The sequence below is a fragment of the Pongo abelii genome, chromosome 12 (assembly GCF_028885655.2).
Source record: "Pongo abelii isolate AG06213 chromosome 12, NHGRI_mPonAbe1-v2.0_pri, whole genome shotgun sequence".
NCBI classification, from domain to species: Eukaryota; Metazoa; Chordata; class Mammalia; order Primates; family Hominidae; genus Pongo; species Pongo abelii.
The window spans coordinates 74,141,602-74,161,239 of NC_071997.2; the positions used below are offsets into that span (position 1 = coordinate 74,141,602).

General features: G+C 34.6%; 1 protein-coding gene across 2 annotated transcripts in view; it reads left to right on the forward strand.

Moving 5' to 3' along the window:
* Positions 1–319: 319 nt before the first annotated feature.
* Positions 320–19,638, forward strand: part of FANCL (FA complementation group L) — a 76,222-nt gene continuing 56,903 nt past the window's right edge. Inside the window, exons 1-4 of one of the 2 annotated variants that reach the window (XM_009237282.4) lie at positions 320–480; positions 9,602–9,660; positions 11,851–11,911; positions 14,966–15,022. In XM_009237282.4, the coding sequence (XP_009235557.1) occupies positions 385–480; positions 9,602–9,660; positions 11,851–11,911; positions 14,966–15,022 (273 nt within the window). In that variant the 5' untranslated portion in view covers positions 320–384. The remainder of the gene's footprint in view (positions 481–9,601; positions 9,661–11,850; positions 11,912–14,965; positions 15,023–19,638) is intronic. The other variant, XM_002812013.5, reaches the window with a different exon arrangement.

A 19,638-nucleotide genomic window follows, 5' to 3' on the forward strand; every position in this document is an offset into this window, starting at 1 on the left:
AGTGCTACAACGTCCGGGCTGTAAAAGTCATTTTATTCTGGAGGAAATGCAACACCAAAGTTGTAAAGTCTTTCAATAAAGTAAAACAGAATCATCGAAAGGGCTCCTGGGACAATCGAGGCTAGAATGATCTTGGTCAGTCAGTCCTGTGGACTTGAGAGCAATCTTCCCTCCCACTACCGGTTGGGGAGCCCCGATGTCGCCTCCCGCAGAGCGCCACTTGGCCTTACCTGCGCTTCAACTTCATTTCCGCCCGCGGAATCCTCCAGGATCTTCCCGCCAAGGCTGGGGTTTCCGCTCCGCGGCTTCCGAGCGCAAGCGGACTGCGCATGTGCAGGACCTAGCAGGTCTAGAGCTTTTCTGTGTCTCTCCGGACTTCGAGCCATGGCGGTGACGGAAGCGAGCCTGTTGCGCCAGTGCCCCCTGCTTCTGCCCCAGAACCGGTCGAAAACCGTGTATGAGGGATTCATCTCGGCTCAGGTACCCGCCCAGTGGTTGCTCTCTAGCTAAGAGAGCCTCTTGCAGCGTAGCTGCGCGCAGAAGTCTGTGACGGGCTAGGAGGTTAGGGGCCCAGACTTGTGGAGATTGAGAGGGGCGGCGCGTAACGGCTCTTGGGAGACTAAAGGTTTGAGAAGCGCCGCTGTCGCCGCCACCCCGGTGGTCGCCGCGCGGGATGGGGAGCGAGGAGGCGCGCGGCGTGGAGCGGGGCTGGGGCCACGCCTCCTCTCTCCCTAGCCCTTCCCCGAGTTTGGCTTCCTTCTTCGTTCAGTGTCCCGCAATTGACTGTTCTTTAATTTTTTTTGGTAAATTTTGCCTTAACTCGATTTTAACACCCTCCACCTCCACGGATGTTGATGAGTTCACTCGGGAATCTGGGCTAATTATTTTCGTGTTTCCTGTAGAAAGAACATTTGGGAAGAAAACCTTATTTTGGCCCTTTGCCAAGTCGTATGTACCTGTACACCCACAGTTACAATATCTTTTAGGAGAAGCATGACAGCAATGGAATTAATTACCTTTGCTGATTCCAGTGTCCTCTCATATGGAGTTTATTACACATACTAACACATGTGTAGGGTTTTGAAGTTTACAAAGCGCATTCCAGGTAAATAGCTCACTTAATCCTCAGCCCTTTGGGGCAGAAATTTTTAAAAGAATCATCATTCCCATTTTCTAGTCGAAGAAATCAAGGTATGGGAAACCGGAGACGTTATTTGATGATGATCACATCAGAATCCCTTAAACGCAGGCTGTGTGATTTCAGTCCTGGATTTTTTTTCTCTCTACATTGCACCAGGATACCTTAGGTTAGGATTTTAGTGTAGACTTTTCCTCTCTGACCATTACACTCAACCTTGTGCCCCCTTCCGCACCATCACGCACAGTCTTTAAGTATATGTGGAATTACCATATGACCATCACAGAAAGTAGAGGTTAAAAATTCATTATTCCATATGGAAAAAAGTTAATCCACCTTTCCCTCTCCAATTAGAAGTATTCTTCTTGAATTACCTAGCTGAAAATATGATTCTCTTGTAGACAACATTTAGAAAAGTAGAAAAATTTTAAGTTACATTTTTTTTTTTTTTACAGGAAGCATGTTACACCTAATTTTAGGCAAAATACTATTATGTATGTCTATATCTGCTAAGGCCTTTTGGAAAACAAGTACAGCCATTAGAATTGAGATTAGATAAAAGTTTCTTTTATGACCATTGCTATAGCTAGAATTCCAATTTGTACCTGCCTTAGCAGTTTATTTAAATCTTAACCTAAACATTTTACGTGTCTAAAAATATTTTGTATATATTTTAAATTTACAGAAAACTAGCAAGGATATACAGTACAAGTAATTCCAGTATACCCTTTACCTAGATTCACCAGTTTACATTTTCTCCATTTTATTGATCATTGTTAAGTATATGTATGTGGGTGGGTGTGTATACACATTATCTTCCTGAACCATTTGAGGTTAAATCAGGCATAGTTCCCTTTTATCCCTAAATACTTGAGCATACATTTCATAAGAACAAGGACACACTCATACATAACCACAGTACAGTGATTAAAATCAGGATATTTAATGATATACTATTATCTAAGATGGAGTCCATATTTCAAATTTTGTTTATGATACAGTTGTATGTTTTATACCCCTTATCCCCTACCATCTGTTGTTAAGATCCCACATTACATTTAGTTGTCATGTCTAACCTGGAAAAGTTCTCAGTCTGTTTGTGTTTTTTATAAGCTTGACATGTTTAAAGAGTACAGATTGGCTATTAGGTAGAATGTGTCTCAATTTGGGTTTGGATGATATTTCCTCACTATTAAATTCAGCTAATGCATTTTTGGCAGGGATACTACAGAAAGATTGTTTTGTCCTTCTCAAGGTTTGTGAGGTTACCTGGTTGGTTCCATTATTAATGATGTTAACTTTGATCACCTGATTAAGGTATCATCTGCCAGTCTCCTTTTGTAATTAATAAGTACTTTTGGGGAGATACTCTGAGGCATCAAACTTTCACACACATTCTCTGGTTTTAGCGTCCATTGACTTTTGCTTGAGTCGACTGTTGCTATCACGCTTGCCAAATGATGATTTTCTAACTCTTGTCATTTCTACATTTATGAAGTGGCAATTCATTATAAGGAGTAGCATTGCCTGCTTTCTCATTTATTTAATTATATTAGAATGGATGCATGGATTTTTAAAAAAATTATTTGATTATAATCATTATTTATTTTGATCCTTGAATTGTCCCAGATTTGGCCAGTGAGCAGGTTTTATGTATGTAAGTTTTTAAAGCTTTGCATTTCCTCTCATCACTGTTTTAAAAGTATCCTGTAGATGCTGACATGTAGTCTTATCACCACCATTTTTAGAAGCTATATGATATCAATTTACTATGCACCTTAATAGGTTGTAAAAATTTTCTCGTGGAAGGTCCTTTTTGGTTTTTAATTTTGTTGCTGATTTCTAATTTTTCTTGTATTGTAATTAGACAGTATTGTTTATAAAAAAAAGTCTCCATGGAACTTACTGGCACTTTTTCCTGTGACCTAATATATAATCAGTTTTAGGTGTTGTCTCTATTATCAGATTTTCTCTTTCCTTTTGAGTGAGCTTTGGTAGTTTGTATCTTTCAAGGAATTTGTTAGTTTCATCTAGGTTTCTGATTTTATTGGCTTAAAGTTATTTACAATAATCCCTTATTATCCTTTTAATGTCTTTAGAATCTGTAATGATGCTCTCTGTGTTGGTTATGTTTTGCTGCTATTTACTTCAAACCTTAGTGGCTTAAAACAAAAACAATTATTGTCTCACTGTTTCTGTGGATTTGAAATTTGCGAACAACTTGGATGGTAGTTCTTGATAAAAATCTCTCGTGATCTTGCAATCAAGATATTTGCCAAGACTTTGATGATCTAAAACAGGGTGTCCAATCTTTTGGCTTCCCTGGGTCACATTGGAAGCAGAAGAATTGTCTTGGGCACACATAAAATACACTGATGATAGCTGATAAGCTAAAAAAAAGAAATCACAAAAAAATCCCATATGTTTTGAGAAAGTTTATTAATTTGTGTTGGGCTGCATTCAAAGCTGTCCTGGGCTGCCAGTTGGTCAAGCTAGAGGTGGAGGATTTGCTTCCAAGATTGCTCATTCACATAGCTATTGGCCATGAGGCCTCAGTATGTTACTGCTCTTAACAGGAGGCCTTAGTTCCTCACCACATGGATCTTTATAGTATTGCTTGACTGTTATCACAACATGGCAGCTAGCTTCTCCTGAGTGTGTGATACAACAGAGAGATCAATAAAGATGCACATTCTCTTTAATCTCTTAGTCTCTGAAGTCACACACATTTACTTCTGCTTTATTGTGTTAGACGCAAGTTTCTTAGTCTGTGTTCAAAAGGAGGGAAATTAGGCACCAACTCCTAGAGGTAGGAGTGTCAAATGATTTATGGATATACGTTAAAAATAGCTTTCATCCTCATGTCTGATATAGGTAATTTATGTCTCATTTTTTCCCCCGATACATCTAGATAGAAGTTTATAAATTTTACTGATTTCTTCAAAGAACCTGCCTTTAATTTCATTATTTTTTTCTATTATTTTTATGTTTCTATCTGATAGTTTTCTGATCTTAAATTTCCTGATTTCTTCAGATGGAAGATTATTGATATGAGATCTTTCTTCTATTCTAGTACAGATATTTAATGCTTTAAATTTTCTTTTGAATACTGGTTTAGCTATATCACACACATTTTGGTGTGCTGTAGTTTTGTTTTTATTTAGTTCCAAATGCCTTTTAATTTCTTCTTTGATCTATGGCTCACTTAGAAATTTGATTATCTTTCTCAATATTAAGGATTTTCTAGATATCTTTTTGTTATTGATTTCTAATTTAGTTTCATTTTGGTCACAGAATATAACTTGTATGATCTGAATTTTTAAAATATTTACTGTGCCTTAATTTTATGACCAATAATATAGTCTATCCTGGTGAATATACTGTGTGTACTCTAAGAGAATGAATATTCTGTTGCTATTGGGTAGAGTATTATATAAATGCCAGTTAGGTCAAATTGGTTCAGAGTGCTACCAGGCCCTTATTGGGTAGCACTATGCTCACTGACTTTTTTGTCTGCTTTTTCTATCAGTTAGTGAGAGGGGGTGTTGAAATCTCCAACGATTTTTGTTGATTTTTCAATTTCTATTTAATTTCTATCAGTTTTGCTTCATATATTTTGAAGTTCTGTTATTAGGTGCATAAACTTTTAGAATTGTTAAGCACTTTTTATGAATTGACTCCTTTAGGATTATGAAATGACCTTTTTTATCTTTAGTAATAATGTTTTCTCTGAAATCTGTATTTTCCAATATTAACATATAGATTCCATCTTTCTTTTGATTGATGTTACCATGGTTTATCTTTACTGCTTTATTTTAAACTTATTTGTGTTTTAATATTTAGTGTGTTTCTTCTGTGCTTTGCTTTGTTATACAGTATGATAGTCATTGCCTTTTACTTGGGCGTGCTTCGACTATTTACATTTAACGTGGTTATTCATATGGTTGGATTTAAATCTACTCTTGCTGTGTGTTTTCTGTTTGTCTTACATATTTTTAATTCTTTTCCTATTTTTCTGTATTTTATATTATTGGAATTCTTTTTTATAATTCTGTTTTATCTCTTTTGCCAGTTTATTGGCTGTGTGTGTGTGTGTGTGTTTTTTTTTTTTAACTAGTTGCTTAAAGGTTTATAATATACATATGAAATCTATCATGGTCTGCCTTAAAGTAATATTAGGATTCCATTTTTTATGCACTATTGGTTTATCAGCTATATAATTTTGTCACTTTTGATACTGTAAAGATGTTACTTCACTGTCTTGCACTGTTTTCTACGAGAAATCTCTGCTCATTTCTTTTTTCCTCTGTAAATAGAATATTTTTTTCCTCTGGCTGCTTTTGAGATTTTTCTTTTTGGTCATTGGTTTCAGTCACTTTGATGTGTGTTGTACCTTGGTGTAGCTTTTTTCATGTTTTTCCTCCGTAAGGTCTGTGGAGCTTCTTGGATCTGTGAGTATATATTTTCATTTAATTTGAAAAAAAATCTGCCATTATTTTTTCTCTTTCTTTCTTTTTTTTTTTGGTCCTACTTTTCTGTCCTCTGTGTTGGGGACTCCAAATACATGCATTTAGGTCACTTGAAGTTGTCACAACTCACTCATGGTCTGTTCACTTTTTTTTCCCTCAATGTCTTTCTCTTTATTTGGGATATGTCTTCAGGTATACTAATACCTTCTTTTGTAAGGTGGAATCTGCTGTTGATACTATGTAGCATATTTTTAAAAAAATCTCAAACATTATGTTTTTTGAGGGAGTCTTTATTTACATTTTTCCTGTCTCTATTTAGTACGCTCATGTTTTCCTTTACCTTCTTGAACGTATGAAATAGAATTGTTTTAATTTTTTAAATCAGGTTTATCATCTGTGCCATTTTTATGTCTGTTTCTCTTGATTTTTCTCTTCATTGTGGGTATTGCCTTGCTTCTTTGCAGGAAATATATATGTGCTTGGTGTATCTTGATTGGATGCTAGACATAATGAATTCTACCTGTTGCATGCTAGATATTTTTGTTCTCTAAGTATTCTTGAGATTTGTTGTGAGCTACAGTTAAACTACTTGGAAACAGTTTGATCTTTCCAAGTAATTTTAAACTTTAAGCTTTTGAGCATTGCTAGGTAGATCCAGAGCAGACTTTAGTCTAAGGTAGTTAGTCTCTACAAGTGAAGCAATACCTTCTGAGCACTCTACTTAATGGCTCTTACATTACAAGGTTTCCACTCTGGCTGGTTGGAACATGGCTATACCCAGCCTTGTATGAGCTTTGAGTGTTTTGCAGACTCTGTTCCTGTACGTTCTCACCTTTGGATGTTTTCCTCATATCCATGGAGCAAGCAGTACTCAGCTGAAGACTCCTTGTCAGGAATCCTCTGAAATTCGCTGGAGTTTCTCTGTGTATATTTCTCTACTCTCCATGCATTTCTCTCCTGTTTAGTACTATACCTTGCAAATTGTACAATTGTTGGCCTCCCCTTGATCACATGTTTCTTCTCAAATCAGGGAGAGTATTGTGCTCTTGTTTGTCCATCCCTATCTTGCAGCCTGAAAATACTCCCATCATAGAACCAGACAATTTTAGGGATTTTCACATTTGTTTCCCTTCTTTCAAGGATCACTGTCCTGCGCTGCCTATTGTTTAATGTCTGAAAATCATTGTTTCATATGTTTTGTCCAATTTTTAAATAAGGAGGGAAGATAAATCCTGTCCCTTTTACTCCATAATGGCTAGAAGCAGTTCTCTTTAGTTTCTTAACATTTTCTATTTCATTCTTGCTTCATTTTTTAATTTGCTTTAAGAAGTCTGTTTCCAATTATATTCTGTTTTCTATGTATTTGATCTTTTACCTAGAGACTCTGGACTTTTTTCTTATTTTGAAAATCTGTTGATTAAGATATATCTCAGAGTTGATCATTGTGAGTCACTTTTATCATGTGGCCACTTATCCCTTTTGGTATGTGCAACTCCAGGAAGTGTACTTGGATTATATTTTTAAACATTTTTTTCTACTATTTTATTTTTCTTTCCAAGATCTCCAATTATATGTACTCTGGACGTTTTTGGGTCTGTGTTGCACTTCACCTCCTTTTCTCTGATGGTCTTTAATTTTTTTCTCATTTTTCTCATTTGGTAATTTTCTTGCTTTTTCTTTGCCCTTTATGACATTTGTATTTCATTTTGTTCTTCCTTGGACTCTTTTTAAATTTATTCCTTCACTTTCATATAATTTTGTGTTTTTCTTTATTTTCATTTCACCCTGTGTTCAGCTCATTCATTTCTTTTCATTTTTTAAAATACAATTTCTCATTTTAGTTTTAAAATGTCTGAATCTGGATACAAATGCTCACTTATTTCATTTATTGTTATAATTTGTTTATGGTTTCTGGGTTTTGTTTGCATGGGGTCTGTTATCACCTGAAATCTTGTGAGTCTCGTTTTGTTTCTTTGTCTCATAGTAGCTTTGCATTGATGAAGACAGTATCTTTGTATTCATGGACATTTTGGCTGTTTGCAATAGTTTATAAAATTCCTAGTTTAAGAATACTCTCTTCTGTTGGGTATTTTATTTATTGTGCAGTTTATTTAATGGATGATATGTTGGCTAGTGCTGGGTGGGAAGGAGTTGTTTTTTTATTTACTCATATAAGAGCCTAAGTTTCCCACTTTTCTTTTTCCTCCTAATACCCAGTTTCCAAAAGGTGTCTCTACCTATCTTTTCACCTATCTTCTACTGCTAAACCATTCTTTCCCAGGACTGGCTCCTTGACTTTTGTGTTCACATTAAGTCTTCTCTTTGTAGATCAGTGTTCTGATTTACCAGAGCTTGTTACTATTTTTTTTTACACTTACTTAGTCCTCCCAGTCTCTCTCCCATGCATTTTTTTCCTGACCTTCCTAGCACTCTAAAAAGAGTTGCTGTGGGAGTCCTAGAGTAGGTTCTATTGGAAAGTGTTTCATATTTTTCTTCCTATAGGTAATTTGAGGTTTATTGTGTACCCTGTCTTCTGGCTGAAAACATGGGATTTTTGTGGTTTTATTTATTCTTAATATGTTAATTGATGTAGCTTTTTGGGATGGTATGTGGGGAGATGGAGGTTTAGGCAACTGTTAGCATTTCTGTTGCCTGAAAGCCTGGAAAATCTGGCTTTTTTGAGAACAATTAATATTTCTAGATACTTTAACTAAAAAGCTAATTTTGGACATTTTCTTGAATCAGGAAAGTATCGTGGCATATGACATGTTATTTGACCTTTTAAAATGGCTGGGCTTTGCAAATAAGGGACTTTGGAATTTTATTCTTTCAGATACCAGCACAGATTTGTATAGTAGAATAGTTCTTCTATTTTTTGTGTAAATTAAGAATTCCAAATTGTTCTTACACCTATGTGTGGGATGTCTATAACGTTAGGTTAAAGTTACTACATAATACCTTTTAGTGCTTTAATGAAATAGTGAATTATTGTTACTTGACCTTTTGAAAAGGTCAGTAGTACATTTTGTTTCATTTTTTTAAAGGACATTTAAATGTAATGAAAGTCAGAACTGTAATATTACCATGAAAGTAAAGGTTATAGGGTACATTTAATTGTGTTCCTCTGTTTTTGAAACTGCTTTGAGGGAGACTGTGCTAAAATTCCACATGGTAATTGTTTTTTGAGAATTTTATTACTCTTTTTCATTTTATTCTGTTGGAGTAAAAGATTACATTTCTGTTTGTCTTTTTCTGCTATTTTTGCTCAAATTTCATGTGTATTATCCTATTTAAGTTAACAAAGTTTAAACTACTTACCCATTCACTTTTCCAAGAAAGTAAAATGGAATAAATGTCTCGGAGGTCTTTCTTCTCTTAAAAGACTCTTGAGTAAAATTCTGTTTGTTCAAATATATAGTTAATATGTTTCTGATTTCAAAAAGTTAGAGGCCCACTAATGGGAGAATTAAATATACTTTGATTTATGAAAGTATTTCACTTATGTCTGTATAGATTCTGTAACTAAATAGATTTTCATTTTATTAAAATTTAGAAAGTAAGCTGAAAACAAGACTATATAATGTTATATATCCTTATTTTATATTGTGATGTTTTTCTTCCATTAAAGCAATTTGAAGGACTTTCTTTTTTCATAAATTTATTTACTAAGAAATAACACTGAAATTTCTTCTATGGGCCTGTGTTAACAATTTTGTAATATTTCTTGTGTTTGTAAGTGACTTTAAAAACAAAGTCTTATCTGAGTGTTTTGATTTCCCAGTAACTACAAAGTTTCCCTAAGACAGTTTTGAGTTATTTTCCCTCAAATGCAATATTCTGTTGCATATATTTTAACAAGTGTAAAGATGTGGATAAAATTGATACCTTTTAGAAAATAAAGGAAAACATTGTCTTTTCTATGTGATTCTGTTTAACTTCTCAGCATTAAGTGAAAGATAAAAATTTGAGTGATCCTTTTCAATATTTTCCACAGGGAAGAGACTTCCACCTTAGGATAGTGTTGCCTGAAGATTTACAACTGAAGAATGCAAGGTGATGTGGTGTTTAGTTATAAACGTGCATTTTTGCATTTTGGTGGGACAGGCAGTACATTTGGTATAAATTGATTCTAGTGACTAGAGTTTTGCCTAAAATGCTTATTAGTCATTTGCCCCAAAAGAAACATTTCTGATTTTTTCAAACCAATGCGGCATTTGTAAATATTTACCTGTTACTAAAGTGCTTTTAAACATTAGTTCTCTCATTTTTTAAAAAATATTTAAAGCAGTAAACAGCAATTGTGTACACTTCACTAACAAATACTGAACAGGTATATAAAGGGAGCGTACAAAAGGATTAGAAAACTTTTTTTCCAACTTTTGACTGATATTATTAATGTGTATATTCATTATATGAGAAGACTCACATCAGTTCAGTCCTGGCTTAAATTAGGTACCAACATTGAGTGCTGGTAGATACAACTAGTCAGGATATGAGACTGAAAATTTAGGTACCACCCCAAATCTCAATTCTGCCTCTAAATATTTCTGGAGAAGAATGGAGGAAAAGGAGTCCAGAGATATTTATGAGTAGAATTGAGAGGATTTTGTGACCAATAGAAGTGTAGTTAAGAGGGAAAAAGGAATAGAGGATGCTTTTCAAATTCCCGGCTCAGATCACTAAGCTAGAGAAGAGGTCACAGATGGAAAAGTAGAAGAGAGATTGTTTTAAGGCATATTTGGTGTGAAATACCAAGAGGAGCTATTTAGTAGGTAGTAATGCAGTGGTGTGGAAGTAGAGTGTGAGACCTGGAGTGCAGATGTATGTGGAAGTTACAACAGATGAAGGATTTGAGACCTTGATTATGAATAGGCTTTTTGGTGCTGTATCTAGGGGGATAGAAGAGAAAGCCAGTGACAAGACCTTGGGGCATACCAACATTTAAAGGACTGGTCACTAAAGAGGAACTTACAAGGAGGCTAAAGATTGACCAGAAAAGAGGAAAATTTGGACAGCAGAGTCTTTCAAGCCAAATAAAGAGAGGGTTAAGCAAGGCATGGTTAGCAATGCTGAGGATTGCAAAGAGATAGGTTAGATGCAAGTAAGTTTTGTGTGGTGGCAGAAGCCATTTGTGTTGGATTTTGGACTGGATGAGTGGGAGGAAAGTATAAAGTATTTTGAAGAAAAAGAGGTGGTTAGAGAATGGTATGCATTCAAGAAGGTGTTATGATGTTCTTTGAAGATATATATTTGAGCAAGTTAATTCATTAAGGAGAAAAAACTAGCAGAACATAAATTAAGGATACCACAATAAAGGGATAATTAATTGAAGTCACCAAGTTGGTAGCAAGAGAGAGAAAGCACGTTTCGAGCAGGGGTTACCAATGGACATTTGAATGAACTACTCTGCCACTAAGAGCGGAGATAGGGATGGTTATGGGGATTTGAAGACCAAGAATGGAGAGAGTTGTGACAGTTTGAAAAGGCCATGTTGGGGAAAACTCAGAGAGGCTTCCTACTTGTAGGTAAGTAAAAGTAATTCCTTAGAAGAGTTACTTAATAGTATCGGGAGCACAGCAGAGGTCAGCCAGTAAGTGGATGAACATTAACTTATCACTTCTTATGCAATTAATTAGAAGTGTGTATCTTTCTAGCCGGGCTTGATGGTGGGTGTCTGTAGTCCCAGCTACTTGAGAGGCTGAGGTGGGAGGGTTTCTTGAGCCTAGGAGTTCAGGTTGCAGTTAGCTATTCTGCTGCACTCCAGCCAGCCTGAGTGACAGAGCGAGACCTTGTCTCTAAAAAATAAAAAATAAAAATAAAATGTATCCTTTTAGTTATATTAATCGGGAATTTGAAGATAATATTGCTACACATGCTTTTTCAAATACATGTTTGATACATTATATTTGATGATATATTGTTATCAAAACTGTTGGTTTTATTTAACCTATCTTGGAAAAGAATCTACTTCAGTGCAAAACTTTGCTTCAGATGTGTTAGTTAAAAAACAAGATGTACTGTTTGCATGTCATTTACTGATTGCAATTATTTATATTTTGAAATAAAATTAGTACCGACAGTTTGAAGACAAGACTTTGAACAGTATCAGTGGTAAAAATTTTATTAACTTGTCAAAATGATGTTTGTCATTCTTTTGTATGTACATGCATGTTTGTGTTAGCATACAAATAAGTTTTTAATTCTGAACAATGAACAAACCATTTTGTCTCATTAAAATTTTAGATTATTATGTAGTTGGCAGCTGAGAACAATACTTAGTGGATACCATCAAATAGTACAACAGGTAAGTCCTTTTTAAAAGGTTTGTTTTCAGTGAAGATAAGAAATTACTAAATTTATTGTTCTTTAAAGACCTGCTTTGCAGAATGTTGTAACAAACTGGTTTAATAGTTGTTAAGTTTTGTAGGTTTCATCTCTGTGTGTTTTTAAATCTCAGGGTCCTCAGGAGATCTCCAGGCAGCCTTTGTGTTGAAATCGATTTCCATCTTTGAGACTTTAGGTTCTTCAAATGCATTCACCCTTATCCATATCCATCACTTCTTGAGTGATTTTTCTTCTGAGACTGAATGGTGGTGATAGGGGAAAAAAATCAGACCCATTTAGAGCTATGGGATATCTGTGGCAAAAATGGGATTTTAGTCCTAGATTAGCAACAGAAAAGATGTGGTAGAAATAATTTAGGATCATGTGTACTTGCATAATGAGGGGAGATAAAGGCTGCTTAGTGTGCTAATAGGCAGGATTAATTTCTTTATTCTTAATGTTTAGGTTCCTCTACCTGAAAATTCCTTTAAAGATTAGAAAAAAAATCAGTTTTTTTTTCAAAATAATGACATAATACAATTCTTCTTTTAGAAAAATAGTTGTTAGAATTGCATTTCTTTTTATGCTTTATGCATTTGTGTGTTTTTTTCCTGATTTTCCATATTTCTGTGTCTTAAAGGCAGGTTATTATCTATGATAACTGACAATCACAGTAACTCTCCCATAAAGCATTAAAGCAGCAAAGAAGTATAGGAGATAAACTATTTGATTTATAGAATAAAGGTTGTCATCCTGGCAATATAATTACAGAAGTTTTTTTAAGGATATGTTCAAATTATTTCTCTGTTTTCTTTCCATCCCTGTCTCCATCCCTTTGACTATTTATATTGTACACTAAAATTTAAGAAATGAATCTATTGACATATTGAAATAGCATGGGAAAAAATGGTTTATGTAGTCTAATATTAAGATCTATTACTCTGTTTTTCGCCAGCAAGTTATCAAGAGGATTCCTAGAAAAAAATCCCAATTATTTATCTTTCCTTGCCCCCCAATTGGTTAAGTAGAACCCAGTGTTAAAGTCTTCTTTTTATTTTACGGTCCCAGTGAATATTACTATTCTTTTCTTGTATCATTATTAATTTTAATAAATATGGGCCAGGGAGTCAACAGACTTTTTCTGTAAAGAACCAGATAATAAATTTTTCCAGCTTAGTAGGCCATAAGATCTCTGTTGCAGCTACTCAATTCGCCCTTTTAGCAACAATAGACAAGAGGTAAGTGAATGGGTATGGCTACATGCCAATAAAACTTTGTTTACAAAAACAGTATTGAGCTGGATTTGGCCTCTGGACTTTAGTTTCCAGACCCTGTCATTTATTGATCATCTGTAATAAACTAAGGGGAAAATACAATGTAGAAGAAGGGATAGTCAAGGATTTGCTCTACATAGACCCACACAAAGCTATGTTAAGATGTGAATCATATGTGTTCATGCATTGTTGAAAACAATGTAAAACTTGAGAATATTTTTTTCTGTAGTTATTTTAAGAATGAAGGATTTCTAGGAAATGGAATCGTAACTCTTAAATATTTATTCTACTTTAGAGATTATTTCCTTTTTGCCATTTTATTATAACAGGTTTTACTTTAATGAATGACTGTCTCTATTTTGACTAATATGGATTAGTTGTGAGAGGACAAACATCACAATTATAGGTAGTTTTTAAGGTCAAGGGAAAAATATAAAAAAGACCATATTGTTAATTATTGTTAATTTATTGCTTTAAACTAGATTTTAAAAATTACATAGATTTGCCTGATTTTTATATTTTATACTCCTCTTCCCACTCACATCACTCCTATACCTCTTCTTTCTTTTTTTTTTTCTCTTCCTTCTCCTCCTCCTCCTCCTCCTCTTTCTCCTCCTCTTTAGAAAAAGTAATGATGAGGTTGTTAGATATGTTAGACATGGTAGTGATACAGAAGGGCGGCAGGGAAGTGCTGTGTAGAGAAGGATGGGTCACTGGTGAGGGCTCCACCCTCGGGCCTGTGCCCACGGACCTAGGTGAGGACAGGCAGTCCTGCCTTCATGCTGAAATGCTGCATTTCCCAAGACCACCCTGGCCTGCCATACCTCCATCTTGTGCCTATAAAAACACGAGACCCTAGCAGGCACACACACACACACACAAGCAGCTGGACGTCGAGAGAAATATATCAGTGGAGGAACACACAAGTGGCTGGACATCAAGAGGACATGGAGAGCATGTTAAGAGCGCACCGATAGGCTTCAGCACGCCGGCAGGCCATTGACCGGCAGAATGACGTGGTGTTTGACCGGGGTGGTTGGAGGAGAGCCTGGGCCGCTGAGCAACCCGACTCCAGGGGAAAACCATCTCCCTTTTGTCTCCCACATCTACTGAGAGCTACTTCCACTTGATAAAACCTTGCACTCATTGTTCAAGCCCACATGTGATCCAATTCTTCCAGTACACCAAGGCAGGAACCACAGGATACAGAAAGTTCTCTGTCCTGGCAATAAGGCAGGGGTCTAATTGAGCTGACTAACAGAAGCTGCCTATGGATGGCTAAACTAAAAGAGCACCTTGTAACACACACCCACTGGGCTTTCAGTAGCCGTAAACATTCACCCCTAGACACTGCTGTGGGGTTGGAGCCCCACAGCCTGCCCGTCTGTATGCTCCCCTAGAGGTTTGTCCAGCGGGGCACTGAAGAAGCAAGCCACACTCCCATCGCATGCCCTGCAAGGGGTACAAGGGATTCAGTAGTAAACAGTGCTCAAGAAACAGAGTAGTGTGAGGTTTTAAGTGACATTCTAACACAGTTTAATGTATCTCAGCAAATTAGATTTGAGGACATTAATTACTGTTTCAAAATGAAATTGGTAGGAGTAGTAAGGTTGATGACCAATACTTCATTTCTTATACTTTTCAGATGTAGATATAGCTAATCTTTTTTTCACATTCACTTGGGCCTACATTTTATTACCGTTTTACTGGATGGAGTATTTATTTTGCAAATGAAATTAATTGGAAATGTTTTGATCTAGAGAATGCAGCACTCTCCTGATCTAATGAGCTTTATGATGGAGTTGAAGATGCTTTTGGTAAGAATTTTTTTTTTTCTGACACTGTTACCATACTGCAAGTCTTGATTTCTTTTCTGTAACTCCTATAAAAACTGACATTATTAAAATTTGTCTTCTTAACTCTCAGTCATTTAATGTTTTCTTTTACTGTGTACATAAATATAGATGACGCATTTCTTGAACTGCATGAGGGACATAACTGTGTGAAGGAACCTCTTTGATTGTATCATAAACTAGGTATTCTTTACACTAGTGTTGGGCAGGTGGTGAAGAAATAAGATGCACTCCTGGCCTGTCAGCAGAGAGTTCAACATCTAAGGAGAGATTAGGTAGTCCTACTTAAAGATATAATATGATGTATAAATAATTTTGTATATAGCTACAGATATCTGAAAAACTTATTAGGCTTCATTTTATGTATACTGTTACATATATACTGTTTAATCAGTGTTGTATAAAATACTTGATTATTCAGTTTATCCTGTAGACATTTTATTGTTTTCTTAAAACCCAAGTTCATTTTATTACCCAAGTTTTCAACATAAACAAAAGAAGAGGGAAGATTATAGTGAATACTGCTGGGCCTGACCAAATTTTAACATTTTGCCAATCTTATTTCCTCTTCTACTTTTTTAGAAGAAAGACACTGTAGTATTTTGAAGGAAATTCTGGATATTGTATGTATCCCTCTGTAAATATGTCAGTGTGTATCTCTTTAACAGCTAAGTGCTTTTTATCTGTCTTTAAATATATTATTATAACCTCAACAAAGTTAATAATTTCTTACAGCTGCTTTGTTTGTATTAGTATACAAACAAGGTCCTCACATTATATTTAGTTGATATGTCTCTTAAGTCTTATATAAGACTTATAAGGTACTTATGTATAACATCATCTCCTCTTTACCTCACCCTTTTTATTCATGCCATGTATTTGTTGAATAAAACAAATTAGGTGTCCTATAAAATCTTCTACATTCTGGATTTGGTTTGTAAGATATTCATGGTTTATCTTTTTTTTTTTTTTTTTTTTGAGATGGAGTCTTGCCCTTTCGCCCATGCTGGAGTGCAGTGGCGCTATCTCGGCTCACTGCAAGCTCCACCTCCCGGGTTCACGCCATTCTCCTGCCTCGGCCTCCCGAGTAGCTGGAACTACAGACGCCCGCCACCGCACCTGGCTAATTTTTTTGTATTTTTAGTAGAGATGGGGTTTCACAGTGTTAGCCAGGATGGTCTCGATCTCCTGATCTTGTGATCCACCCACCTCGGCCTCCCAAAGTGCTGGGATTACAGGCGTGAGCCACCGCGCCCAGCCTCATGGTTTATCTTTTAACATATTCTACTTTCTTTGTAATCTGGCAGTTAGATCTAGAGGCTTCAGCAGATTTGGATTCATTTGTTCTTATGAGATTACTTGGTGCTCTGTATTTATTATATTACATGAGGATGCACGTGATGTCTGATGGTTCCATGGTTCCTCTTCTAGTAAATTTAAGATTGATCAATAGGTTTAGATCCATTCAATATAAAGTTTCCCATCAGACTATCACCTAATGATTTTAGCCTCTAATAACAATCATTGCCTATATCTAATGTTTCATTAGGATTTACAAATGGTAATTTTAAAAATTCCATCATCTGCATTTATTAGTTGAAAATCCTCTGTAGAGAACTTCTCATCAGTTGTTTGGTTAATTTGAGGTACAGCTTATACTGGAGAGACTAGATAAGTGCTTGTTTCTTTTCCTTTTAAAACAGAAACCAATTTTTAGAATGATGAGTTGGTGCCTAGCAACTGTCACAGGGATGTAAAGTGTTTTTTTTTTGTTAAGTATCTTTATGAACTCATAGATTTTTATATATTTAATTAATTTTTTTATTGTAGTCATTTTCTTTTTGATGCTTAAATTGTCCCATTTTTTTGGTCAGCACCAGTTCCTTCATATTGGCTCTTTTAATATAACCCAAGCGTCTTTGCCTTCTGATACCAGTTGCCCCAGGTTCATTTATTCATTTTATCCCATAACTGTAATCATCCATTTCTCCAAAGAGTCATGATTTCTTTGTGGGAAATAGTATTTGGATGCCTCAATCTGGAAACTTGAGTGTGCATTGCTATTACTTCTAGGTTTTTTCAGTGGACAAAACTGAGAAAAAATACTTTTTGGAAAGAATATAATTATGAGTTTGTATTGATATTTACAATTCAAATTGGCATTATAGAATTTTTACTTCTTTGCTTTTATCACTTCTACTCTGAAAATGCTGTCTTCTAATGTTAACATCATTGTAGTATGGTTTTTTGTTATGTTCTACTTGTTATATTTCACTTATGCTTTTCCTGTCTATATGTTTATGTTGGTTTATATAAAAATTACAATACTAATATTGCTACCAGTGGAAAGTTTTGATATTTCTTTGTGATTCTTGTTGAGACCATTTTATTCCTAGCAGCAGCTACTACATATTGATAACTTAGTTGCTAGATTGTTTTCTGGAGTCCTTTTTTAGTGCTAATAAGAACCTTCTAAGGTAGGACTTCGATTAAATGTGTGAGATTGGAATAATAGTTTAAAATTAATTTCTAAAGTTGGAATTTTGATTTATGAGTTTATAAATCCTAATTAATAAGGGTTATCAAACTTGATTACAAATTATATCAAAGGCCTTAATGTAATAACCTTAAAAAGGTAAAGTGAACAAGTGAAGCATATTTGGTTTACATCTCCTTGATGTTGGAGAAAAGTTTGAAACATTTATTTTATCTTTTTATTATAATTTTAATAAACAATACAAATACAAGGAGAGCCTAAGGGAACCAGAGTAAAAGTATAGCTATCATGTCCCATTAAACTCTTCTTATCAAAAATAACTTTATTAAATTGTAAGTCACAGCTCTCTTGGCCATTTAATTTTGAAGAAACACTTATTAGTTTAAAATAAAATTTTGAGATCTCTGATTTACAATATCTATTTAGTACATTTATTCAATTTCTGAATAAAAATGAAATCCTGTATTTTAGCTTCCTTTAGAAATTGTGGACAAAGTTGGTGATTTTATTGCTTATTTAAAATAGTATACCTAAAGATATAAGAATTATTAGTGTTAGGCTGTATTATAAGTAATAGGGTTCCTATACTATAATCACCAATAAATATGTTGAGAGTGATGCTCACGTGAAATCAGTAGTTATTGAACTTATTCAGAAAATGTTGTAAATCTTCCATGGAGTTTCCTAGTAATAACTGCGTATAGTGGGAGTTCAGTATATATTTAATAAGTGAACAATTACCTATATTTTAAAATAATCCTAAGTGGTAGGTTATTTTATTTCTATTTTGGAGCTGAGCCACTGAAGCCTAAGGCCTCAAAATAGGAATTGTTAAAGTCAGGATTTAAAACTTCTGTTTGTGAAGCCTTTCCGCTATGTACCTTTGCCTCTTTTCTATGAAGAATGTGTTGCTTCTCTGCTTTTTCCTTTTTAGCTGTTACGGTTCTAGAGTAGGAGTAACTTATCTGACTCAGAATAGAAGGTAGAGTGTATAAATGTCATAAACCTAGGATTGAAAAGTGTTTTTACTATTAGCCAGGTTTATTTTTACCTTCAATTTTTGCGGATAGCAATAATTAATATTTCAGAATAAAAACATTTCGAAAGAAGTAGTATACTATATTAACGCATTTTATTTAATAACTAGTGGAGCACAATCTTCATAGTATTAGGTTGGTGCACAACCTAAATACGAATTTATTTTGGTGGACCATCAGTCTATTTTTAGGCAACATTAGTCATTTATATTATAAAAAAGGCAGCATATAACTTGTCTTCTAGGAGCTTACCCTCTAATTAAATCCATATTGATATTCTCAGCTGTATGGATCTGTTTTCCCAGTTTTGTTTTGTTTTTTTCATCATAAAGCAGATTCAGAACGAAATTGAAGTAGTTCCCGTTAATAGTTTCGGTTTTGAAGTGCTGTTTTGTAATATCTGTTCTTTCTAATATGATCTCAATTTAATAGTATCCTATCCTGGTTAAAAATATTGATATATACTTAAAAAATAAGATTAAACATATACTTAAAAGAATAAAAATTGCAACCTTTTATTAGGATTATATTTGTCAGAAGTGTTTATAATTTTTAACTTGTCCCTGTCTACTTTCGTTATTTATTGTAGCTGATTTATTTATTTAATTATTTATTTATTTATTTATTTACTTACTTTTTGTAATACCGTTTGATACTTCAGACCATATGAACATCTAAGTAATTTGTAGATACATTTATTTTTACTTTCCAAATAAACTGTCTGTCTAGGTTGGTAACTTCAAAATAATTGATAATTTTAGCTTCAGCAATTCTAGTGATGTTTATGTATCTTGTAAAAAATTTTAGTTTTGGTTGGGAGAACATAAACATTTTAAAGCCTTCATAGATAGGCCTAACAAGGAACGGGACTGTAATCTAGCCAGATGGATGGCATAATACTCCAACTTACCTGCTTGAAGAATAGTACAGAGTATAAGTCAGTGAAAGAAATTAGCATGTGGGTATTTGTTCTGATAATGAGTTTGTTAGGATGTGGTTCATAATGGTATACAAATATGTCAGTTTAGGTAATGTACTTAGAGTTC